The sequence below is a fragment of the Myotis myotis genome, unplaced genomic scaffold (genome assembly GCF_014108235.1).
Source record: "Myotis myotis isolate mMyoMyo1 unplaced genomic scaffold, mMyoMyo1.p scaffold_m19_p_2, whole genome shotgun sequence".
NCBI classification, from domain to species: Eukaryota; Metazoa; Chordata; class Mammalia; order Chiroptera; family Vespertilionidae; genus Myotis; species Myotis myotis.
In genome coordinates, this window is record NW_023416324.1 from 208,924,146 (window position 1) to 208,950,412 (window position 26,267).

Sequence of the window (26,267 nt, forward strand, 5' to 3'; positions counted from 1 at the left end):
AGGGCTTGTGAAAAATGACACTGTAATTATCGTCCAGGTTTCATCACTTTCAGTTCTCTACTCTTTCAACTGTGTTAGGCTAGGCATGTATAGGCTCTACATTGCAACTGCTTATAGGCATGCATACATTTCCCTGTGCAGTTCGAGTGGCTGGGGTGGCTGGGGTTTGGGTGATCATCTTTACGAGTTCGGCTCAAGGGCACGAAGCAGTCACAGGTGGTTGTTGTTGTGCAGCCATAACCACCCTCCATCTCAGAACTTTCTCATCTTCCCAGGATGACTCTGTTCCCATTAAACATCGGCTCCTTTCCCGGCCACCGGCCCCTGGCGCCCACCTCTTCACTCAGTGTCTGTGGATGCCACGGCTCCCGGGTCCCCGAGTTAGTGAAATCCTAAGCCTTTGTCCTTTGGTGACTGCTTGTTTCACTCAGCGCAGTGTCCTCGGGGCTCATCCTGTTGATGTCGGACCTTCCTTTTTAAGGCTGAAGACGCTCCATTTGGTGGCTGGGCCGCATTATGTATGCTCCTCCCTTCATCGTGGGCAGCTGGGCTGCCTCTACGGGCATAATGCCTTTCTGAGTAACGCTGCAGGGAGCACAGGTGTCCACGTGTCTCTCCGAGACCCAGCTGGCCGTCCATTTGGATTTACAGCAGATGGAATTGCGGGATCATACGGTAGTTCCATTTGTAATTTGTGGAGGAAACGCCATACTGTTTTTTATAGGGGCTGCAGCATTTTGCCTTCCCACCCGCGATGCACCAGGCTCGTATTTGTCCAAGTCCTCACCCACACGCTGCTTCCTGTGTTCCTGATACCGGCATGGTCATGGGTGTGAGCAGTGCTCCTGGCTTCATCACACACACACAGGGTTGTGGCAGCAGGCCCTGCGCCGTGAGCCCTGCCCTTCCCTGCCCACCGTCACCTCCCACCCTCACCGCCCGCCCGCCCGCACCTGCCCGCACTCACCCGCCCGCCCTCTCTTGCAGAAGAATGAGTACCTGTTCACGGTGGTGGCGGAGGGGCCGGATGCGCTGCTGCTGGGCCTGCGGTACTCGCCCACCCGGCTGCACTTCCTCTTCCTCAGCCAGGACGCGGCGGGCGCCTGGCAGACCCGAGTGTCCTTCCGCAGCCCCGCCCTGATGGACAGCCAGTGGCACACGCTGGTCTTGGCGGTGTCTGAAGACTCCTTCTCCCTCACCACGGACTGCGGTGTCCCCGTGGACATGTAGGTACCGGGATGCGGGGAGGGTGGCATGGTGCGGTGTGCTGCCTGACATGGAGTCCAGAGTGGACATCCAGGGGCAGCTTGAGTTTGCAGGGCGGGCCGGAGGGGTCAGGCTTGTGGAGGAGCCCTTGTGGCAGGAGTGCCTGGGTCACCAGCAGGTGGACAGCACACCTGTCTCCAGCGAGGGCGTGGTGAGGGGGGACAAGGGCAGGCATCAGTCTGAGAGTGGAGGGGGGAAAGGGGTGCGGAGGGGGGAGGGGGGCGGGGGGGGGTGGCACTGACGCCTGGCCCTGGGCTGGGGCTGAAGTGTGAGTCCAGGCTGAGCTTGCCCAGGGGATGTGCCCTGCAGGGCGCTGTTACCATGACAAAAGGGCCACAGAGGAGGATCATAGGAACTTGGGTACCACAGCCAAGTGGAAGCTGTGCCCCAGCCTGAGGCCCAGGTCTTGCTGTGTGATTTTCAACACGTCATCTAACCTCTCTGACTCCGTTTCCTCATCTGAAACAAGGGGATAAATATTCATTAAAACTCCAGATAAACATGCCGAGGAGTCCTGAGTAACTTTGACACAGCCCCGGGCACGGGGAAGCCCGAGTTCGTTTCTTGTCCTTGCCAGCGCCTCGTTTTGGACCAGGGACAGTGAGTCCCTGTGGCCTGGCCAGCTGCTGACCCATGGGCCTCCACATCCATCCTTGCTGAGTGGGGCTGGAGACATTTGCATGGCAAGTGGTCCAGCTTACTTTAAATCTATCCTTATACCAAATAGTACTTTCAAAGGTAGAATCTTACTCTGCTTTTTTATTATGAAACTTATTCCGTAATAAAAAGAATCCATAACATTTATACACTTGGTTTAAACATGTCTTAGTCACCACCCCTCCCTACCACACTCTCAGCTACATCAGAGCTTTTATAGGGCAATGGCTGCTCAAGGCCGAGCGCCAACAGCTGACAGCTCCATGCGGAGAGGGTGCAAAAGGCCCAGCCGGGGCGGGGAACCGGGGCTGGAGCCATGGTGGCCATGGAGGATTTCAGGCCCCAGGCTTCACAGACCTTGCAGGCACCGTGGAGGGCACAAGCCAGAACTCAGGTGACCTGGGAATTGCGCGGACACTGGGCGGATCTCACCACGGCCAGCCGCAGCCAGACGGCAAAGACTGGAAGGAGCAGAAGACCTGGCATCAGGCCCGGGAGACGCTGGGCAGTGAGGAGAGAGCCCGTGCCTGGCTTTCCGGCCCCGGGAGCTCCAGCCACACAGTCCTCTCCATGGGGCGCCCACCTTCTCACCTTTCCCCAGAGTTTGGCCTCCCTGCCCCCTTGCACATCAAGACCCAACTCCGGCCACACTTTCCAACACCTTCAAGTCACCAGAGAGGGAACCCCATTCTGCCCTGACACCTCTGTCCCCCACCCCCAGGGCTCAGTGGAGGGTGAACGGGCTGGAAACCCCATGCCCGTAGGAGCCACTGGATGTTCCGTGAAATGGCGAGGAACTCCTGGCAGCACACGCTCTTGCAGAAGATCCTCATCCTAGGGCGAAGGGGGGCGCCCTAATTCATGTCCCATCAGGCCTGGGACCTTGTTTAGAGACAACACCTTTGCAGGTGTGAGCCAGCTCAGTTGAGGTCACCCTGGAGAGGGTGGGTCCTGACCCAGTGACCGGTGTCCTCATAAGAAGAGAAGAGGCCCAGGGGAGAAGCCATGTGATGGTGAGCGCAGAGAGTGAGTGATGCAGCCACAGCCAGGAGCCCCCAGGAGTCCCCAGGAGATCCCAGGAGCCCCCAGGAGCAGGAAGAGGCAGGAAGGACTCCCCTGGAGCCTTCTGCAAGAGTCCGGCCTGTCAACACCTCAGTGTTGGACTTCTGGCCCCCAGAACTGTGAGGAAATGGATGTCTGTGGTTGAAGCCGCCCAGCCTGTGGTCCTTTGTTACAGCCGCCCCAGGACACTGGCACGTCCCACGCGCGGCACTGCTCTGTCCTTTTCTACACTAATGGCCTGCACTGCTGCTCTCCCACGGCTAAACCCCCACCCACCGTTTTCAGAACTGCCGATGTGCCCTTCCCAGCCGCCCTATCGGTACAAGGAGCCCGGTTCTTCATCGGCAGCCGGAGGCGGACCAAAGGCCTGTTCACGGTGAGTGTGGAGGGGCTGCCTGCCTGGCCTCCCCACGCAGTGTTCACAGAGGGGCTGTCACCACAGGCCTGCTCTCCCGATGCTCTGGCTGCACAGATTGTCATGTGTCAGACAGGAATGAGGAACAAGAGGCTCAGTGGAGTCCCACACACGCCAGGCACACCTGCCACAAGGCCTTTGCACTCCCTGTCCCCTCTTCCTGGCCCACCTGGCCCCTTTATTGCCACGGCTCACACCCTCCACCCTCAGGGCCCTACCCCATGTCCTCTTACCATGGAGGCCTTTCCCACCACTCTGAGAAGATGACCCCGCACTCAGCCCTCCCAGATCCGACCCCTGGCTCTTCATCGTAGCCCTGACCACCTTCAGGCCAGCCATGTGTTTGCTCATTGTCTCTCTCCCAGAGTGGAGGTGGGGGAGCCTTGTTCCCTGTGTGTCCTTGTCTAGAACCATGCCTGATGTATAGCAGGTGCTCTGTGAATATTCACTGATGGCATGCTTGGATGGATGGCTGGCTGGCTGGCTGGCTGGGTGGATGGGTGGATAGGTGGGTGGATGGATGGATGGATGGATGATTGGATAGATGGATGGTTGGATGGATGGTATATGGATAGATAGATAAATGAATGGATGGGTGGATGGATGGATGGTTGGATGGATGGGTGAATAGACAAATGAATGGATGGGTGTATGGATGGTGTATGGCTGGATGGCTGGATGGATAAATAGACAAATGAATGGATGGGTAGGTGGATGGATGGATAGATAAGCAATGTTGGCCAGTAACTCTAGATTCGTCCACAGGAAAGTCCCTTTGTGGTTCAGTGACCTTAGAAGTGTGTCTAATTCTCCATGGATGCACCCAATGCCCCCCCATAACTTATATGCAGACTCTTCCCTCCTAGCTCTAGAGTGGTTAGCCCCCACGGCATTTCCACCGTCTCCCAGGGTCTGAACACACTGTCCCTCTCTCCGCAGGGCCTGGTCAGGCAGCTGGTCCTGCTGCCCGGCTCCGACGCCACTCCCAGGCTGTGTCCCTGCAGGAATGCGGAGCTCGTGCTGTCCATCCCCCCAATCCTGCAGGGTCTCACGGGGAAGCCGGAGGATAATGAGGTGCTAAAATATCCCTATGGTTAGTAAGCCAGGCCACCTGCTCCCACTCAGAGTCTGCTTCCTCTTGAGCCTCCACTTCCACCTGCTGCCTGCTTTGTCCCCAGAGCAGCATTGGGGGCCCTTTCTCCTCATCCCTCCCCGAGGGACACCACACCTCAGCCCCTGCCCCAGTGGGGGCCCCACCTTCGCAGGATACATTTCTATTTTCCGTGAACCCCCTGCTCAGAGGGTCCCCAGCTCTGCTTTTTTAGTTTCTGTTTGCACCTTCCCAATCTGAAGGTACAATGGTGACTGTTTATTTATTATTTTAAAAAATATGTTTTTATTGATTTAAGAGAGAGGAAGGGAGAGGGAAAGAGAGATAGAAACATCAATGATGAGAGAGAATCATTGATTGGCTGCCTCCTGAACGCCCTACACGGGGGATCAAGCCCGCAACCCAGGCATGTGGCCTGACCGGGAATCGCACCGTGACCTCCTGGTTCATAGGTCGATGCTCAGCCACTGAGCCATGGTGGCAGGGCTATTGACAATTCATGTAAACCACAGCCCCTGCCAGGGAGAATCCAACCTCTCACCCACCCACCTAACCCCCCACTATTCGGCAACCTGCTCTGTGAGGAGGACAACCTGGCCCTCTCCCAGCGTCACTGGGCACACCCGCGACCTTGAGCGGCTGACACTGAGAGCCAGTCCTGTAACTGTGCTTTCAAGCCCCTGGGCAGGGGCCTCTGGGCATCTTCCTCAGGCGACATGGACCGCTGTAACCGAAGGGGCTCTCAGGGGCAGGACTCGGCCCCCGGGCCTCTGCCCCAGGCTGCGAGGGTCAAGGGCGTGCTCAGTGTCACAGCCTGGCCTTGGGCCTGGGCCACAGGGCAGTATTACTCTGAAGTGGCCGAGTAGCGACATTAGGACGTCTGTGTTGGACCCGAGATGGAGGCGTAATTCCAAGGAGAGATGGGCTCAAAATGCCACCGAACTAAGCAAGAGGGAAGTTCAGATAAACTCATGCCCGTTGGTCACAGACGTGGGAGGTGCGAAGGCGTGCCGTAGTCACGAGGATTCCAGAAGAGCAGGAGGTCCAGCGGGCGGTGGACATACTCTGGAGCCACAGGGAGCTTTGCCCGTCCTGCCACGCAGACGCCCTGGGGCGGGCCACACGCCCTGGGTCCCTGCCTCCTGGGACCCGTTTGAGACCCTGAGTGGGTCCTGGAAGCCCAGCTTCAGGGACAAAGGCAGGACCGCCTCCTCTAGGGAGTGCGTTTCCACTGGACACTCACCAGACACTTCCTGTCTCCCCCAGAAACCGACATGAAGGTGACGCTGGGATCCCGGCCTCCGTGCACCAAAGTGGAGGATGCCCAGTTCTGGTTTGACGCCGGGCAGAGGGGGCTGTACCTGTGCGTGGGCAGCGAGTGGGTCTCCGTGCTGACAGGTGAGGTGGACGGGGGGTTGTGGCTTCAGGGGCTCTGGAGACTTAGGGGCTCTGCTCAGAGTCAGCGTTACCTGAGAAAAGGAGGCACCCCCACTCAGAGCAGCAAGCCCCCATGTTTCCTCTGGAACCATGCGCCCTCCTGGGCACACAGGCTGGCAGGGCTCGTCACCTCCCCTCGTCCCTGTCCAGGGAAGAGCTCGGGGCTCCCTGGAGCCAGCCTCTCCCTCCCCACTCTCCCTCCTCGAACCCTGCCTGCGCTCAGGTCATAGATTCAATGTGACAGGCCAGGGGCCCAAGGGCATTATTGCTGCAGCAAGCCTGTGGCTATCATTCCTTTCTTTTTTTTATTCTCACCCAAGGATATTTTTTCCACTGACATTTTAGAGAGTAGAGGGGAGTGAGGGGCAGGGGGAAGGAGAGAGAGAAACATCCATGTGAGAGACACATCGACAGGTTGCCTCCCATTCACACCTAGACCAGGGCCAAGAATTGAGCCTGCAACCGAGGTATGTGCCCTTGACTGGGAATAGAACCCTAGACCCTTCGGTCCACGGGCTGACGCTCTAACCACTGAGCAAGCCATCCAGGGCTCCATTCCTGGTGTAGCCCTGGGTGTCCTCAGAAGGGGACCAGCTCCAGCTGGACTGCTCTCAAGCTCCTGGCTCCACCCTCTGGGTCACCTTAGGGGACAGCCTTTTGTAGCTGCAGTGAGCCTGGGAGATGTCCCATAAGGACCCAACACACCGGGTCCCCCCAGTGAGTACCACTGGGGGCTCGCCGGACCCTGAAACCCACACAAGCCGAGTGGGCTTCTTGGCAGGCCTCTGGCGGTGAACAGGCGCTCTGAGCAAACTGCCTGTGCCCCACGCTAATGCCCCGGGGTCACAGCTCAGGGCCTGGGGTGCTGCTCCCAGGAGGGTGCCTCCAGGCTTCCGTGCTGGGAAACGTTGACCATTAACCGCGTCTCCGTGTCTCTCTCACAAGCCAAAGAGAGGCTGGACTACGTGGAGGAGCACCAGCGCCTCTTCACGCACTCGGAGACGCTGGGCATCGAGGTCTTCGTCATCCCCGAGGCCGGGCTCTTCATAGCAACCGCCAACCGGAAGGCCACGTCCGCCATCTACAAGTGGACCGACGGGAAGTTCGCCTCGTACCAGAGCATCCGCACACACCAAGCGCAGTCCTGGAGGCACTTCACCATCGGGAAAAAGGCAAGTCTGCGTTCCTGACTCTCTCGTCCTTTTAAAATTGCAGAGTCCGGGGGTTGGGCTCCTGACATGGCTTCTCCAGGGAAACGTGTTTCTCGAGGCTCTGAAGCCTTTTTCGGGTTCCAGACGGCTCCCCGGTCAGACACCTGGCTGCGTCTCTATTCCCAGACGGGGCCTGAGAAAGTCTGCTCAGCTTCCAACACACCAGGAAAGGCCGTTGCTAAGATGCTGCCCAGGTCTGTGCAGACCCTCATTGCTAACTTAGAAACCTGTGGAGGTCATTTGACTTGGACCCGTCAATAAGGCAGAAACCATGAGAGAATGCAGCAGATCCACCCGGTGATCCTGCCTTTCCCCCCCAAACAGGCCCCGGAGGCAGAGACCCTCGAGGGCAGCCCCCCGACCCTCTTCCAGGCAGGGCTGCACTGAGAGGGCCTGTGGGTGGAGGGTCTGAGAGGACCCCCATCCCTGTCCAGATGAATTTTCTCCTAGCTCCTTCTACGTCCTCCCTTCGAAATGACAGTGTCTTGGGGACACCTTCCCATGCCTGTCCCGAAATCGTTCACTCACCTACACACGCATGCTGGGTACTGCCCTGCCCCCACCTGGACCCACCCACTGGGGGTGAGCAGCAGACAAGCCCCTGCCCTCCTGTGGCTGGCAGCCCGCCATGGTTCTTGCGCCCGATCCAACATGGTGAAAGAATGACTTGCTCTCTGGTTATTTGGTTGATGATGTTTTAAAGGTGCTTATGTTTTAATTATCAAAAATAATAACTTTAAATAAAGAAAAATAGGGAAATTCTGAAAAACAAGGGGGAAATCATCTGTCCGGTTTCCTAAGCAGATGCAGGACTTACCTAGGCATTCTGGCTCCTAGTTCCAGAGCACACGCCCGACAGGCCAAGCTCCTGGCCCCAGTTAGAGCCACATAAGCATGCGATCATGCCCGCTGGTCACGTCATACATAGGGGGTTTCTGTGTCCTCCTCGGCTGCGTGGCAAACACCACTTTCTGGAGGTGGGGGGAGGGGGGAGTAGGGCATTACGGCATTTCTTACTCCAGTGGGCGATGAACACTTTTGTGATGAAGCTTTTCCTGGGGTTGGGAGGTAGACATGGCAGTAATGGACTGGGGCATACGGCACATTTAAGGCTTTTAAACGTAATGAACGGGTGTGGAGACCGGCTCCCAGGCCGCCAAGGCCATCAGTAACAGAGGGTGGGCTCAGCTCCGTCCCTGCACCTACACACATGTGCTAGCCCTGGCCCTACCCCGACCCACCCACTGTAGGTAGAACAGTGAGCAGACAAACGCGTGCCCGTGCGGACAGACACGGCTCCTGGGAAGCCTGCACAGACCCTGGCTGCGGGCAGGGAGCCAAGTGTCCCGGTCCTCTCTTGCAGATCTTCCTGGCTGTGGCCAACTTTGACCCCAACGAAAAGGGCCAGGAGTTCTCCGTCATCTACAAATGGAGCCCGAGAAAGCTGCGGTTCACGCCCTACCAGAGGGTGGCCACCCACAGCGCCCGGGACTGGGAGGCCTTCGAGGTGGCTGGGGAGCACTTCCTGGCCGTGGCCAACCACAGGGAAGGTAGGGCTGTGACCTGCAACCCGAAGGTGACCCTCCCAGGGGCGGGCATGACTCACCTGCCAGGCTCGTCTTCATCTCATTAAAAACGACAATAAATCACAGCAGCCTGATTCCTCGGGCTCGGCCACCCGATGTGGCCTCTGAGGGTGAGCACACCTGAGCACCTCCCTCTGTCCACGCAGGAAGACGGGTGGTCGGTGCCGCCCCCAGGAGAGTGGCCACGGAAATAAGGGCCACCTGGCTGCCCAGACTGCCTCATTTAACACTAACTGATTAACTGACTGACTAACTAACTCACCTCCTTCTGGGAGGATCTGACTGACATGGTGGGAAGGTGACCTCTCTGACCAGCAGGCCCAGGACCAGCCCAGGGGATGGGGTGTGGACAGGTGGGGGTGTCGCTAGAAGGACGTGGACCTGGTTTCTGAGAGCAGGTCACCGTGTGCACACAGACTCTGTGAATCGTGGGTGTGGTGGGGGACAGGCTGCGAGGGGCCGGCTAACCTTGTTTCTGGGCCAGCAATCACCATCCCCCACTAGTGACCTCGGCAAGCCCTTCCCATCCTGTGACTCAGGGCCGGGCAGGTCCAAGGTGGCCGCGGCCCTGCAGGGCATCTCTAGCTCAGGCCTCAGTGGGCTCCATTCTCAGAGTTTCCCTGAGCCCGAGACCCATGAGGGAACTCTGTGGGGGCCTGAGGAGCCCCCACCACCCGCTGATGGGCAGGGCGACCCCAGGAGCCCGCTCACCAAGCTCTCCATGGAAGTGAGAGGCTGGCCAGGGGGGCCCCAGGGAGCATGCGGCCTGACCTGCGGGAGAGGTGGGAGCCAGGGGGCCCTGGGCTGTGACAGGGGAGGCTGGGAAGAAGCAGGGGGCTCCACCTCCATGACCCTCAAGGCCATGGGGAGGGTCCTGAGCCACCCAAAGGGGAGCCCCCTGAGGGCTTTCATCTGGGCAGAGGCAGGAGTGAGCCGCCTGAATGGCGTTCTCACTGGGGAGTGCAGGAGAGTGTGGGGTGAGCAGGCCACGCCCAGAGTGGCCCAGGCCTGGCTGGGCTGGACAGGCAGCAGGGGCCTGGGGCAGGGGCCAGAGGGGCCAGAGCTCTGTCGAGGCTGCTATGAGGCCACAGAAATCCATGCCCCCTCCCTCAACACAGCCACTTGGCTTCCAGGAGACAACCACAACATCGACAGCGTCATCTACAAGTGGAACCCTCGGACGCGCCTGTTCGAGGCCAACCAGACCATCGCCACCTCCGGTGCCTACGACTGGGAGTTCTTCACGGTGGGGCCCTACTCGTTCTTGGTGGTGGCCAACGCCTTCAACGGCACGTCCACCAAGGTGCACTCCCACCTGTACGTCTGGCTGGTCGGCTCCTTCCGGCTCTTCCAGTCTTTCCTGGTAAGGAATGGCACTGCACCCTGTGCCCCCAGTGCCTACCTGATCCCACACAGTGCCTGGTGATGCCGGTCGGGGGCCCCAGCCAGGACCAGTGCCGGTCGGGACCTTCACCCCTGTGCCTCCACCCCAAGTGCCTCCCCCCCGAATAAGGCTCAGGCTGAGTCATGTTGCACACGGCAGCCTCCCCCAAAAGAGCCTGGGGAGCCCTAACCTGAGAGAAGGGGTGCGCTGGCTTGGCTGTCCCTCTGTCACAAAGGTGTCCTGGCTGTGCCGGCTGCTCAGACTGGCCTCCTGACCCCCGCTGTCTGGCCACCCCTGGGTGTCAGGCTCCTGCCCTGGGGCAGGCAGACAGCTGACCGCTGACCTGGCCACATGTGGCGGGTGGGGGCAGCACTCTCCACGTTCCCTCAGACCTCAAGGTCCCTCAGCTGGTCCCAGTCGCCATGGGCTGGTTAGCAGGACCTGTGATCAGGCTGCAGGAGTATTTATTAGGGTGGGACAGCATTAGACACCCTGCAGACCTCACATGTCCCAGGCGGCTGTGACGTGGACCATGACAGGAGCGCAGGGGCAGGGCGGGGCGTGCATGTGCCCATCGCGGGGCAGGAGCTGCGGCCCCGGGCGAGGGAGGTGGCAGCACCATCTGGAAGCTGTGGAGGCTTCTAAAGCACGTTCAGGAAGCCGAATTCACGAGAGCTGTTGACTGGACCAGTGAGGCCGGGAAGAGCCAGCATGACTCCAAGGTTAATAATCAGGGTGCTGTTTCCCAGGTGGGGTGGGGAGATTTGCTGGGGGAAGCAGGACTGGGGTGAGGCGTCATTCTTTTTCTTGTTTTGTTTTGTTTTTAAATATATTTTTATTGATTTCAGGGAGGAGGGGAGAGGGAGAGAGAGACAGAAACATCAATGATGAGAGAGAATCACTGATCGGCTGCATCCTGCACGACCCCTCCTGGGGGTCGAGCCTGCAACCTGGGCATGTGCCCTGACCTCTGGTTCATAGGTTGGCGCTCAACCCCTGAGCCACACTGGCAGGGCTGAGGCGTTGTTCTTGAGCAGTGACGGCGTCTAGGCTTGATAGCTCCATGCCAAGAGCTTAACCTACTTCTGCGGGGGTGGGGTGTGGACAGGTGGGGGTGTCGCTGGAAGGATGTGGACCTGGTTTCTGAAAACAGGTCATCGTATGCACACAGCCGCCCTATGAAGTAACTTTTTTAAAAATATATTTTTATTGATTTCAGAGAGGAAGTGAGAGGAAAAGAGATAGAAACATCAATGATGAGAGAGAATCACTGATTAGCTGCCTCCCGCACGACCCACACTGGGGATCAAGCCCACACCCGGGCATGTGCCCCAATCAGGAATCGAACCATGACCTCCTGGTTCATAGGCTGACGCTCAACCACTGAGCCACACCGGCCGGGCTGTGAGGTAACTTCTGCCACTCGTCCCCTGTTACTCACGGGAAACAGAGGCTCAGGAGTTATCGGACTTGCTCTCGACAGAACTTGGATTGGAACCCAGCTGTGCCGCTGCTTTATTCAGCGTTGGGCAGGGTCTTTCTCGAATGCTCCTTATAGTCATTGCTGTGGTGCCTAAGCATGCGGAGACTTGGGGACACAGCGCATCCGTCCTGTGAGGGGAGGAGGTGCTGGGGGCGTGCGTGCTGATCTGAAAGGGCCCAGCAATGGGGTGGCCTGGGTCTGCCCAGGGGGCCGGGATCTCTGACTGGAATTAGCCTGAGGAGGTGCAAACGCGTCTGTGTTAGGGGGGAAAGGACAAGGCTGCGGTGGGAAAGCAGGTTCCCGAGGACGCCCGACTGGACTAGCGGGGACAGAATGAGAATGTGGCCTGGAGCCGCAGGGCAAGGGCCGCGTGGAGGCCCGGGCAGGGGTGCAGGCGACAGGCCGACGGCTGTGCTTGCGGACACTCCGTGGGCTGTAAGTTAATCGCATGCGTCACCGAGGCCCCATGGTGCCTGGGAAGCGGGAGGGATGCAGCGCCCGGGTGAGCGGTGAGCGTGCCGCCCAGGAGGGCTTGGGGCTGTGCAGCTGCAGCTCGGCACCCTGGGAGCTTGGGGAGGTGGGCGGTCTGGAAGGGATTTGAGTCGTATGGAAGGAGGGACAATCGCAGGAACCGGAGACTTTGTTCTGGAAGAAGACTCAGGTGATGGTTTCCACGTCTCCAGCAGGCGCGCTGGGGCCGGAGCAGAGCTCTGTGGTGTCCTGGGAGCAGGGCCGCAGCCTGGCACAGAGGGGCAGCTGGTGGCTTTGGTCAACCAGGCCAGGTCCTTGGCAGGGCCAGACCATCATGTGATGGGGGGGCGCCTCCTGTGGTGGGTTGGGGGTCATTCTGGAGATTGCCATCCTACAGCTACCAACACGGTGATCCTAAATCGCCTACATTTGAACAGAAAGGTGCAATACGACAAAAGGCCGATTTAGGAAGGTCTTCCTTACAGCACGTCTCCCAGGGCCACAACCGGAAGCCCCAGGCCCCAGGACCTGACTGCCAGCAGCAACTCCAGCCACAGCCTTCCTCACACTCAACAGACTCAGACAACTCAGGGTGCCCAGGGGTCGGACAGGAGACCTGAGACACAGAGGCTAAAGTGCACACACAGACCCTCGCAGGGAGAAACTGAGCTAGTTCCCGAAGCAGAAGAGGATTCGTACAAATTGTCATTGTCACCCTGGCTGGTGTGGCTCAGTGGCTAGAGAGTCAACCCATGGACTGAGGGTCCGGGTTTGAGTGTGGTCAAGGGCACACACTTGGGTTGCAGGTTCGATCCCTGGCCCCGGTCAGGGTGTGTGCGGGAGGCAACCAATCGATGTCTCTCTCTCTTTCCCCCTCCCCCGCTCTTTCCACTCTCTCTAAAAAGCAATAGAAGAGGCATCCCCAGCAGTCCGAGTGAGGATTAACAAAACAAAAAAAGGGCCAGGACAAGACGCTGAAGGGAAGGCAGGAGGAGGGGTCCGGAAGGTGGTTACAGGACCCACCCATGGGGATGTCGATGACGGCAGACAAACCGGCCTGGAGGGAGGTGGCCACTGCATTTTCAGGTGGCATCTGTGAGCCAGCTCAGTCTGTGCCCAGTCCTGGACAGGGGCATCCTCAGAAGGGAGGCGGAGGCAGAGGGCAGAAATGGGCCAGCTGCACGGAGGTGAAGGCCCGTCCCTGCGATGCGACCCTAAGGAGCGCGGGCCGAGGGCAGGAGAGAAGCATCCAGGAGCAAGTGGTGGGAGCAGGACTCTGTGGCCATGAGGGAGGTCTCTAGCCCTAGGGCAGAGCTGTCCCAGGAGCCAGGACTCGGGCTGCTCGGATGGACGCCCAGAGCACTTCGGCCGCCCAAGCTCTGAGGGCATCCACCAGCTTTGTTTCCTGCCTGAAGGCCTCCTTCTCTTACAAGCCGCATCTGTTCACACCTCGTAATAATTCCTCCAACTCCACAGAATTCCACTTTCCTACTTTGCTAGCATTTTGTATTGTGTTTAGGTCCTTTCAAGCCTTGGAGATGCCTCGATGTGTTTACTGTTTGGTGTGGAGTTTGCTGTGACCGTGAGCTTTGAAGCAGGAGAGGCAGGGTGCTCAGAGACGTGTGGGGGGAGAGGTGCTGGCATCGCGGGGGCCCCTTCGCAGGGTTCGGGGCGCAGGTTTGGGCCGTTTGCAGAGCTGTGCACCCTGCCCTCGCTGGGCGGAGCGGAGGTGGGTCTGGGGGACGCGGAGCTGCTGCTCCTGGGGAATCCGGGCACGCAGGGCTTTGGGTCCTGATGTGAGTGGAGGCTGGCTGCCCACCCACCAGGGACTCCGGGATCCTCCCTCCAGGTGGCAGAAACCCAGGCCCCAGCCACTTGTCCTCATCATCTGGGACCAAAGGAGGCCTGAGCTGGGCGTGTCCAGGAGGGAACGGCTCTGTGCATGGAACCCAGTCTCCGGCTGCTGGGGTGTCTGCTCCCTAAGTGAAGGATGTGGGGTTGCGGGGCTTTGGTCACATGATCAAATGGAGGCCCAAGTGGAGGGCGCGGGGATGAGGAGGGGAAATGGTAAGGATGGGGAGAGGGGCACCGCTGACCAAGGTTCTGGGTTCAGGGTTCGCTGCCTTGGGAGGTGGGGCTGATGGCTAAGTCCCTGGTGGACCTGAGGGCCCAGAGCCGGGGAGGCTTGGGGCAGAGGGTGGCTGAGTGCCCAGGGCCCCCAGGAGTCGGTCAGTGATGGAGGGAGCATTGAGCCAGGCAGGTGGTTGGGACGCATGGAGCTGCTGCACGGAGTGGCCAGCGGGTGTGCAGGTGGTGGGGAAGCTGTGGGCTTGTTGGAAACTGTCTCTACTAAGAATGTAAATGTCCAGAAGCAAATGGAAAGAAAGAAAGAGGCAAGAAAGTTGATTAAGATCCACCTCTGTAAGGAGGGTGGTGTGAGAGAGCATTCCCTGTGGTCCCACGCCCAGGAGGGACCGGGGAGGGCCGGGCTCAATGCGGGCGGATGCTCCAGGGAGAGGGTGCTTTCTCCTGTGACTTCCGCGGGCTCTGGGAGGCAGGAGCTGACAGTGTCCCCACCCCCCTGCCCTCTCCTGGGTACTCCCACTCCCTTGGTTCTTTGCTCCATCCAAGCTGGAACCTGAGGACCTCCTTGCCCACACTGGTCCAATGACCTTGGGAGGCCACCCACCCTCGAGGGGGGCTGTCAGGGGCTCCAGGGGCTCTGGGTGGCACCATCACCCCAAGAGGTGCTCCCGAGCCCCTGGGCGCCATGCCTAGGCTGGCAGGGCAGGGCTCCGGGGGGATTCCCTTGGAAGGAGGGAAGGAGGGGAGAGCCCGCCCAGCCCAGCAGGTGCCTCAGGCTGGTGCAGCCCCAGGCAGCTTCAGACCTGCTTCCCAGTGCGGGGAGCCCAGCCTCTGGCCCAGGGTGCAGGTGTTGGCCCCGCTCTGGAGGGCTCCTGCCAGCCACGCTGTGGGGATGAGGGGTCGCTGACAGTAGTGACTGTGACCCAGCCAGCCCCATGCAGGTCTCTGCTAGCCTGTGGCCAGATCAACTACAGAGCGCCTGTTCCATTTGAATTCTAGAGAAACGAGGAACGATTTTTTAGTAAAAGCATGTCCTGAGTATTGCATGGGATACACAAGTCCCGGAAAATTGTTTCTCTGAAATTCGCATGGAACGAAGCTCCTCGTATTTGCTGTATTGGCTCCAACTGGCTGGGCCACTGGGCACACGGAGCAGAGGCGGATGACAGCCCCTCTGAGCCACGCCCACCTGACACTCCTCCCTGCCCCCCCCCCCCCCCCCCGCCACACCTCAGGGCCTCTTCTTCCCCGGCTGCCAGTGCCCCAGTGCCCCAGCACCCTCCCGGGTCCCCTTCTGTCACCCTTGTGCTGGGGCTCAGGAGAAGGGAGCGGTCTGAGTCCAGTGGCTCAGAGCCCCACGAAGTCCTGGGGAGATCCCCTCTTACAGCTCCTGGCCCCCGAACTGTGTGGGAGTACCCGTGTGCATGCATCCATGCAGGAGTGTGTGCACAGGTGTGTGTACATGCAGGTGTGTGCACACGGGTATGTGCATTTACTCGTGCACACGTGGGTGCTGTTTCCCATTGACATGGTCTCCCCAGCACAGGTCAGAGGAGCTAGGATCTACTAGTAACAGTCTGACATCTCCTGTTGGGTTTCTGCGAAGTCACCGCCGTATGCGTGTGACTCTCTGCCCCGTGTGGGTCTGTAACTGTCACTGTCTGTGAAGCAGCCACTGGGCGGGTGATGCTGAAGGCCCCTGCGGCCCCCAGTGTCTGAGCCTGCTCAGAAGTCGTGGGGCGCCCCAGGGAAAGAATGGTGCCACCTCCCGGAGCCGCGTGAAGGAGAGGACAGGCTGATCCAGAAAGGCCTTACCAAGCTCCTGGCCCCCGTGAGGGATCAGGGACCGCCAGGTGTCTGGTTCCGGTCCTTGTCCTAGTGAGTCATCCTTTAGCTTAACCTTACTTGGCTCCACTCCTCAGGACTGATCCAGACCTGTTTCTAGAGCTCCTGGCTCCGAGCCCAGCTTAGGGGCCCCCAGGAATGTTCTCAGACAGCAGCTACCTGGGCTGGGCTGAGGCGGACAATGTCGCCCTCTGCTGGGCGTGGGGCAAAACACTGTCCCCTGCCACAGTGCCCTGCCAGGGTCTCCCTCTCTCACCCCTGGGCCTCTCCGGGCACCTGCCCCTCGCTCCCCAGGAAAATGCCTCCTTTCGTTTCTGCCCTGCCCTCTCTCTCCAGAGCTCAGCCAGGGCCTGGATCTGGGTTTCTCTGGTCCTCTCCTCCCCCTGCACCAGCACCGCCACTCGGCCCAAGATGCTGGCCGTGAGCTACACGTCACCTTCCTCCTCGTGGGCCCACATGCAAATCAGCTCATGCAGCTCACGGTCGGGGGGCACAGGCTCCGCAGCTGGCCACTCGCGCCAAAGCCCAGCCCTGTTGGCCCTGCACACCTCAGCCTCAGGGGTGACAAGTGATTTAGGAGCAACAGTGTGCACGGGAACCCAGAGATGGGGCTGTGGGGAGACCCAAAGAACCTCAGGCAGGAACAGCTCATAGTGAGAACACAAAAGGTTGCTTCAGAGTTCAGGGCCAGACTGGAGGAAGCAGGGAGGGCTCCCTGGAAGAGGTGTGGTAGCAGCTAGACCTTGAAGGAAGGGCAGCACTAGGGCTTGGGGGAGTGGGTGGCACAGATGGCTAAGAAGCAGTCACCCCAGATGTGGCACAGTTCAGGTACAGGCACAAGTGGCACTCATATTTGTAAAGGGAGTGAGAGTCGCCGCCTTGGGAAACTGAGCGAATCCAGGCTGGAGAGCGGGGACCTTGCCCAACGAGCTCGGCGGGGTGTGTGTGTGTGTGTGTGTGTGTGTGTGTGTGTGGCGTCACTTGGCGGCTCCTGCCGTCTCTGTTCATGAGTGTGCCCTGCCCTCCTCTCCTTCCCGCCCAGACATTTGGCGCCGCGGACTGGGAAGTCTTCCACATTGGAGACAGGATCTTTCTGGCTGTTGCCAACAGTCACAGCTACGATGTGGAAATGCAAGTGCAAAATGACTCCTACGTCATCAACTCGGTCATCTACGAGCTGAACGTCACCGCGCAGACATTCGTCAAGTTCCAGGAGATCCTGACCTGCAGGTATTCGGAGCCGTAAGTGGCTGGGAGGGAGGGCGAGGCCGGCCGGGCACAGCATCGGCTCGGCTCACAGCGACCTCCCCGCTGCGCTCCCCACCAAGCCCACCCAGAGGAGGCGGCAGGCCCAGCCTCGTGACGGTCCCCAAAGCCACACGCGGCGGCCACCAGCATGGAAGGCTGCCTGCGTCCCTCGTCAGTGGGGTGTGGCCTCACTCCTGCATGGTGAATGGCTTCTCCAGGGCCAGTGGAGGGATTTGGTGGCTCATGTTTATAATCTTGACTGTAATTCCTTTGAAAGAGTGTGGTTCGTTTGTATTAAATTCGCAGGTATGTGCAACCATCGCCACAGGTGGCTTAGAACATCACATGCCTGGGAAAGAAGCCCCTGCCTTTCACTGTCACCCCTCCCCCTGGTCCCCAGCCCCGGGCACCACCAGTCGGCTGCCAGTCCCCATGTGCCGGGGTCCAACCCCAGCAGGTCCAGCGGTCCCCAAAGGTGTGGACGGAGTCGGCGAAGAAGGAATTACATGGAGACAGCGTTCAGTTGATCAGCAGCCTAGCCAGGATCTCTAGCCAAGTTCTGGTCAGGATCTCCAGCGAAGTTCTGGTTAGGATCTCCAGCCAGGTTCTGTGTCCAGGTTCTCTTGCTAGGTTCTCCAGCCAGGTTCTCCAGGTTCTCCAGCCAGGTTCTGTAGCCATGTTCCCTTGCTAGGTTCTCCAGCCAGGTTCTGTCCAGGTTCTCCAGCCAGGTTCAGTCACCAGGTTCTAGTCAGGTTCTCTTGCCACGTTCTATCCAGGTTCTGTAGCCAGGTTCTGTCTCTAGGTTCTTCAGCCAGGTTCTCTCGCTAGGTTCTGTCTCCAGGTTCTGTGGCCAGTTTCTGTCCAGGATCTTTTGCCATGTTCTCTCACTAGGTTCTGTCTCTAGGTTCTGTCTCCAGTTTCTGTACAGGATCTTTTGCCATGTTCTCTCGCTAGGTTCTGTCTCTAGGTTCTGTGTAGGTTCTGTGTCTAGGTTCTGTCCTGTTGTCTTGTTACATCTGTATTTATACCAGTTGATTCCAATCCTATCAATCTCTATTCCAAAGGTTAGGGCGTTTCTTATCTTCATTCCAGGGAGTAAAGATTATGTAGCTTAAGCATGATTGTTCGTAGTTAAAGTGATTAATTACCCGCCTGGAACTTAGTTAAGGGGTTTTATTCCCTCCCTAACTTCAGGGGAAAATCCCTACCTGGGGAAACAACCTTTCTCAGAGACCTTGGTTAAAACACATAGTGCCAAGAAGGTGAGCAAACATATTAAGAACAGTATGCCATATATGCCAGGTCCCTTGAAACAGCAAGCATGGACCGGCTCCCGACACCCGCGGACCCCCTGTGGTGGACATTCACACACAAGAACACGCGTCATGCTGCGTTCCTTGTGTGGCCAAATGATAGGCATCGTGTGGAAAGGCCACATTTCACTCGCCCAGTTGTCCGTTGATGCACAAGTAGGTCATTTCCACCTTTTGACTAAATGCAGTTGTTCCAAAGAATAAAAAAAAAAACCCTCAGAGGATAGTCAGGGTAACTGCTGTCACGCTGCGGCGCCATCCCGCCCACGGTCTTCCTCCCGGCGAGGCCAGGCGGTCTCCGCGGTGCGCGGGGTGCGGGCTGTGAACGGCTGCTGCTCGCAGCTTTCCCATGGGTCTTGGTTTCAGAACCCAGTTACGACTGGAGGAACAACTCACGTGGAACGACACCACTGACCCTTCCCAGGGCCACGCCTCTCAAGCCACTCCTCAGCGAGCACAGTTGTGGCCTCCACTTTGGGGCTGAATCATAAGTGGCCGTGGCTGGAAGGGGCCAAGACGTGATCCTGGCCAATGGGAGAAGGGAGGTGTGAGGTGCGCCAGGGTCCCCGCCGGCCTCAGCCATCCCTGCATGCCCCCAATACCTCCTAGACACCCCCTCACTCCCGGGGTCCTGCCTGAGCACTCTGCTCTAGGCCAGAGCTCTCAGTCCCCACTGGGAGGGAACCTGCAGTGAGTCTCCACCAGACAGGGGGCCCTCTGCTGCCCGACCAGGCCTCAGCCCACGGCCACCAGACACAGACTCACTGGTCGGGCCTCGGCGTCTGACTGACTAGTGTGTGGCTGCAGCCTCAGTTTCCTCACCTGTAAAGTGGGCACAGGGCCTGCAGTCACCAGAGAGGTGATGGTGGGGCCTCCCGGAGGGACAGGGTTCTGGGTGGTCTCACAGGAAGTTATCTGCCAGAGCCCTCAGAACTGGCCGAGTCCGTGCACAGGCTCATCCTTAGCCGATTCAGGAGCTTCTCGACTAAGAATGCACATGTCCGTTTGCAACAAGAAACACAGCTTCCCAGTGTAGGGGGCGTTTCTATGTGGGCACCTTATTGGTGTCCGGGAAGGAGCGGGAAGGGGAGGAGGGAAGGCCACTTTCCTCACGTGTCCACCTCCAGGGCGCTGCCAGCCCTTAGGAATGCCCCTGAGCTTGGCACTTTTCTGATTGTATCAACCTCTTCAAAGCGAAAGACTTTGTACCCGTTTCATAGCAGCACCATTCACACTTGCAACCCAAGTGTCCATCGACCGGTGAAGGGATTAGCAACTGTAGATAGTATTCAGCCTTAACGAGGAATGAAATTCCAACAAGGCTGCCGTATGGGAAAACCTAGAGGACAAGATGCTGAGTAAAATAAGCCGGACACACAAAGACTGGAACGCTCCGGAGGTGGATGGTGGTGGTGGTTGCACAACACTGTGAATGTGCTTAATGCCACTGAGCTGTGCCCTTAAAGGTGATTAAAATGAGCCCTGCTGGAGTGCTCAGTCGGTTGGGCGTCGTCCCATGCACCAAAAGGTTGCCGGTTCAACTCCCAGCCAGGGCACATACCTGGGTTGCAGGTTTGATGTCTGGATGGCAGCCCATCGATGTCCCCCTCTCTCTCTCTCTCTCTCTCTCTCTCTCTCTCTCTCTCTCTCTCTCTCTCTCTCTCCACATCCTTGGGTGAGGATTTTTAAAAATTGTTAAAATTTTATATGTATTTTACTACAATTAAACACTTTTTTTAAATTTCAAGTGAATGACTAAGCTCCCTGTGTGGCTGAGAAAATCATTCCCTTCGGGCCTGGCCCCTCCTCTGTGGGTTTGGGGTGGGGCCTGGGCCCCAAGTTCTGGGATTAGGAGAACTGGCTGGAAACCAGCATCCGAACTCTGGGGTACCTCGGGCTCTGTGCCCTAATGCTGTCCCCTAACGTTGCCCCCTAGTGCCTGACCCCTAACGTTGCCCCCTAGTGCCTGTCCCCTAACGTTGGCCCCTAATGCTGTCCCCTTGTTCCCGCAGTGCCCTGGATTGGGAGTTCTTCTCCGTGGGCGAAGATTACTTCTTGGTGGTTGCCAACTCCTTTGACGGAAATACCTTCTCAGTAAACAGTATTATTTACAGGTAAACAGCTTGGGAAGGCGGCACCCTTCTCCCCACCTGGTTCACCTGGGGTAGACTCCCCTTCCCTGCCCAGTCCCGGTCATGCCCTGGGTCAGCCAGGTGACCCCAGCCAGGCCGATGCTCACATCCTTGAGCCTGGCCGGGTGCAGTGTGCAGACACAGGACCCTATCACATGCCCCCCCAGGACGCCGCAGGTCTCCGCACGTGTCGCGCCTTCGGGAACAGGCCACGCCCTCACACGGGCACGGCGCCCCCCTTGCTCCGTTCTCTCTGGCTGTGGCTCACGTATTGTAAGCACAGCGCGTGGGTTTTCCGGTCCCGTTTCCAGCTGCTTTTGGTGACAATTTCTGTGTCTAGCCACCCAGCCAAACCACCAAACGATCAACTCTGACCGTTTTCTGGAGCCGAGGCGCGTGGGAGTCCTGAGAACACAACTGCCTCTGTGCATACCAGCCACCTGGCCTCTTTCCTGCGCGTGTTTTCACTGTCTACCTGGTGTTCCCAGGAGCTGGAGCCTCCCGGAGACCCGTGAGGCCAGCAGTGCGCCCGGCTGACGTGGTGAGCGCAGGCTCAGGCCGCGGGGCTGAGCAGGACGGGGGCTGGCCGAGACCGCTGGTCCCGTGGGCCGGCCTTCCTCCGCCTGCGGCCTGGCTCTTCTCTGTTAATCTGTTGATGCAATGACTTCTGAGAGGTTTCCTCGAATTCCTGGGACCAGTGCCACTGGATCCTATGCAATTACTTACTATGCCAGTGGCTACCAATTGTTTCGGAATGATTTAAGAGCTTTGCATCTTATTAGGAACTGAAATTGCTCTGTGGTTTTCTTCTGGGGCCGTACCTCTACCCAGGTTGAGGTGGAGCATGACTTAATAGGTACCCGCTACCAACTTTTCCGCCCACGCCTCTGGGCGGGAAGCACTTCAATAGTGGGATTTAGCTATTTCCTTTATGATTAGGTCACACCCCATCCTAAAGCCACCTGGGCCAGGTCCCTTTTCCAGCGTCTCCCGTGGTCATTGGCGTAACCAGGTTTTCCGTCTCTTCTTGAGACAATTTTGGTCACCTATGTTTTACTAGGAAAATCAACTTTCTTTAGGCTTTCTAATTTTTTTTGCTGTAGAGTGTTCAACATGACAGCATAATTTTAAAATTAATTAAATTTAGTAAGACTAAATTTTCAAACATGGCCAAGAAAAATTGGAAGAATAAAAACAGCGAAGGAGGCTCTGACGGCGTGCCAGGAAAGCCGTGTGGCTTTTGCAGAAATAAACCTGTAGGAGGGATGTAATACACTCCACAAGAAAGCCAATAATTATGGCCATTTAATGTGATAAATATTGTATTTCAATTCAATGAAAAAAGGAGGCAGTACTTAGTAAAATAATTTGTATATCATTTTCTGTCCATCTGGAAGAAAATAAAGCTCTATTCCTGCTTCATATTATATAGAAAAATAAGTTTTATGAGGATTAGGCATCTAAATGTAAAAAAATTGAACTATAGAAATATTAGGAAAAAGCTAAGATGATTTTTTATAACCATAAAGTTGTACAAGAAGACATGGCGATCTCCTTAAACAAGGCTGGAAATAGGTCACCTGGCTGGCTACCTACCTTTAAAAGTTTTAAATGGAAAAAGACATCCTATTCAAAATCAAAAGACAAACTTTGCCCTAGCTCAGTGGTCGGCAAACTGCAGCTCGCGAGCCACATGCGGCTCTTTGGCCCCTTGAGTGTGGCTCTTCCACAAAATACCACGTGCAGGTGCGCACGTACAGTGCGGTTGAAACTTCGTGGCCCATGCGCAGAAGTCGGTATTTTGTGGAAGAGCCACACTTAAGGGGCCAAAGAGCCGCATGTGGCTCGCGAGCCGCAGTTTGCCGACCACTGCCCTACCTGGTTTGACTCATTGGATAGAGCGTCAGCCTGCAGACTGAAAGGTCCTGGGTTCAATTTCGGTCAAGGGCACATGCCCAGGTGCAAGCTCTATCCCCAGTGTGGGGCGTGCAGGAGGCAGCCGATCAATGATTCTCTCTCATCATTGATGTTTCTATCTCTCCCTCTCCCTTCCTCTCTGAAATCAATAAAAATATATTAAAAAATAAAAATAAATAAAAGACAAACTTTACCACACTTATGACAGAAAAGGAACCCCTACAAAGTAATAAAATATTTTTTTAATTCAGAAAAATGGGCAAAATATATGAACAGGAATTTTCAGACGAAAACAATGAAAGATGTGAATAAACATTGGACGTTGTTATTCTAAAAGCAGGAGGATGACACATTCTCTTTCCTGCATTCTTCTGGGAGTGGTGCGTGGAAGCGGGGGGCGGGGGGGGGGGGGGCGGCGGGGAGCGGAACCCCGGCCCTTTCCCATCAGGGCAGGGACCGCCGGCCTTTCTGGAAAGTAGTCTGGAAAAATAACAAAATTAAAACGACTCCTGCCTTTGAACCCGGCACCCGCTGTGAGAGCGCCACCCTACAAAAGTTGGAACCACCTGTCGGTAAATCCCTTTTGAAGGCAAAACCCGGAAGCCGCGGGCCACGGGCAGGGTTCTGGGTCCAAACTGGGGGGGGAGCAGGGAGGTGCAGAGCAGTGTGCGGGGAGCGTGCTTCCTTCTCTGAAAAGCAGGGTGCCGTACCCATGTGGTGGCAGGTGTGTGTCTGAGGGCAGGCGCCTCGATGTCAGCTGTGACCCAGGAGTGGGGACGGTGTGGGCTTAGTTACCCATCAACACTGCCAGGACCCTTCCCTGCCGCTGCCTCCTCCCACCCCCACCCCCAGGTGGCAGAGTCCCCAGGGCACTCTGGCTGGGACCAGTGTCTGGGTGGATATGAGGAGCTGCAGGGTGGTGGACAGGGCAGGCTCCTCCTTCCAGGCCTCAGTTTCCCCCTTTGCAGGCTCCTCGTCTAGCTCTCTGAGAGTATAACCAGGCAGCTGTGCCGCCCGGGGACATGTGGCCCCTCGTGCTGTGCACAGCGGGGAGGCGGGGAGAGGCCTGGGGAAGAGCACGGAGGGCCAGGCTGCCCACTGGGAGGGGCAGGAGCCCGGGGCATCGTAGCCTGGACGTGCGGGCAGCTTCTCCCTGCCCTGCCAGCACCCGGCACAGACCGCCCGCCCGAGGCTGACGTGTCTCTCCCGCAGGTGGCAGGGGTACGAAGGCTTCGTGGCTGTGCACAGCCTCCCGACCTTCGGCTGCCGGGACTGGGAGACCTTCCGCACCACGGCCGGCTCCTACCTCGTCTACTCCAGCGCCAAGGAGCCCCTTTCCCGGGTGCTGAAGCTCAGGACAGGGTGACGGGCCTGGCCCCCGGGAACAGGACCCACCTCACTGCACCCCGGAGCCCCCCCGAGAAGCCCTGGGGCCTCTGGGGAGATGCTCCTCGCCTCCAGAGCTGCCGTCTCGCTGTCCTGGCCCTCCCCCAACTGGAGACGTCGGTCACCTCTCTGGCTGGTGCCCCGCGCGGACAGATGCCGGTGGCTCGTGGGTGTTCGCCCGGAAACCAGAGCTGCCCTGCGGGGGTGTCGCTTTACAGGAAAGTTCATACAACTGTTTACCTCACACACAGAAGCCGGTCACCTTCCCTGCGGCGTCAGTTTGGGGCCTGGCCGCGCGGCCCTGGTTGTCGAGCCCAGATGGGGAGCAGGCGTGAGGCTGTCCTACAGGTTCATGCAGCTATTTATTGTTCGTTGTCTACACTGAAATATATTTATGACTCTTTATACGGAGCAGGGCTGCGTCTGCGTGTTTCTGGGGCCCTCCGCTCTCCGTGAGCACGTCCTGGGGCCTCGCTCTGCCACCCAAGCAGAAGACCCCACAGGTCCCTAGTCACCAGTGCCGTCGGGGGACACCTCTCCTACACAGAGCTGCTTCCTGCGGCCTCAGTTTACCCCTCACTGCAGCTGGTGGGTGTGCAGGATGGACTGGGCTGCCTCCTCGGGGCCAGTGCTCCCTTGGTTCCGCCTTAACACCCCGAACCGTCCACCAGGGGGCCTCCTGCCTCCCTGGGATGCTGCTGGTGTGACAGGACACCCTGGGAAACTGAGGGGGGGGGGGGGGCGGCACCACCCAGGCCTCGGGCACCAGCTTTGCTGGGGAAGCCGCGGGGTCCACGTGGAGCCAGGAGACCACCGGTGGTCACAAGGCCAGGCCCGCCCGCTGTCCGCGCCGCCTGCCCTGGGAGGCGACTGCCGCAGGAGGGACGTGGGGGCGGGCGCTGAGCAGCAGGCAGGCCCCACGCTGGGTTGAACACTCTGCCCTTTCCTCCTTAAAGCTCTCAGTGACTTTTGCCCAAGATCACACAGCCAGGGCACAGTGGCGGCTCCGGCCCCCGGAGCCCTGGCTCCCCGTGGTCAGTTCCCCATGAGGACAGGGCGGGCGCCCCACAGCCAGGGGAGGAGGCCTACACTGCGTCCAATCAGATCGGGGGGTTCCAGGCCCTAAGGAGGGCCCTTCTGACTTCTGAAGGCTGAGATTTTTCTAGAGCCTCCTCCATGCCTTGGGGAGGGTGGGGCTGACCCCAGACAAGGATGTCCCCGCCCCAAGGAGTAGAGCAAAGGGCAGGGGTCGGGGCGGGGAGAGGTCTGGGCCAGGCCAGGGGAACTGTGAGAGGGAAGTCCCGGTGCCTGCACCCCCTGGAATCCCACAGGCGTGGACCTACCCCCACTCCCACCCCCGGACACACTCATTAGTCATTATTTTGGAGAAGGAAGATGTGCCCTTCACACCAAGTCAGGCCCCACCGCAGCAGCCCCTGTGTCCCTGCGAGACCCCACATTTCTGCTGTCACTGTCCCTTAGGCCTGGCAGTATCCCTGCCCTGGGCAGCCAGGGCCCCAGAGTGTTTAGTCCCTCCCACCTGCCACTTCCCAATCCCTGAGCCTCAATTTACCCCTGGGGGAGGGGCCAGCTGGGCACTGCCCATGACCTCCAAGCACGCCCCCTTCACAGCTTCTCTCTCTCTGGGTAACCCAGATGTCCAGTTTTCTCTCTGCCCTGAGGGTGTCACTATAGGGTCTGGCTCACTGCAGGGACAGGGTAGGGGGGTGGGGGGTGGGAGGATTGGCGCCCAGAGAGGAAGGAGGCAGGCACACGGGTCCCCAGCCCAGCGGGGAGCCACCACGGACCCTGCCGAGGACTTCCTCCGCAAGCCAATGGTGCCACCTCGCCTCGGCACAATATCCCATCTCTTCTACTGGGTGGAAACAAAAACCACAAATCAAGACTTGCTTAGATTATGGATGCAAACAAGAGGAGGGAAATGCAGAGAACACTGAAATATTTACATCTTTTCAAGTAAGGCGGTCTGGTTTTTGTCCGGCTGATAAATGGGTCGCAGGGCAGCCTGCGGTGGTTGCACATGAATTTGCGTATGGTTTGACGTGCTACGTTCTTGTCTTTTTGACAAGCGTGTTGTGTTTCCTGTGCAAGAGTCCCCACTCCGCTGAGCTGGGCACCTTTGTAGATCCACGGGGATTCTTCTCAACAGTCTCCACTGAGATAAATAGCAAACCCTTTAAGGACATCTCAGCACAAATTGTATTTTTATTTGGGGTGGCTCCTTCGAGGTCGCGGTT

At 58.2% G+C, this 26,267-nt stretch overlaps 1 protein-coding gene across 1 annotated transcript; it reads left to right on the forward strand.

Annotated features, from left to right (window-relative positions):
- Positions 1 to 820: 820 nt before the first annotated feature.
- On the forward strand, positions 821 to 24,488 carry TSPEAR (thrombospondin type laminin G domain and EAR repeats). Its single transcript, XM_036348586.1, has 11 exons — positions 821 to 832; positions 988 to 1,226; positions 3,271 to 3,361; positions 4,340 to 4,493; positions 5,778 to 5,909; positions 6,894 to 7,120; positions 8,523 to 8,709; positions 9,879 to 10,108; positions 17,056 to 17,243; positions 20,587 to 20,688; positions 23,836 to 24,488. The coding sequence occupies exons 1-11, from the start codon at positions 821 to 823 to the stop codon at positions 23,987 to 23,989; spliced, it is 1,716 nt and encodes a 571-aa protein (XP_036204479.1). The 3' UTR covers positions 23,990 to 24,488.
- Positions 24,489 to 26,267: the final 1,779 nt, after the last annotated feature.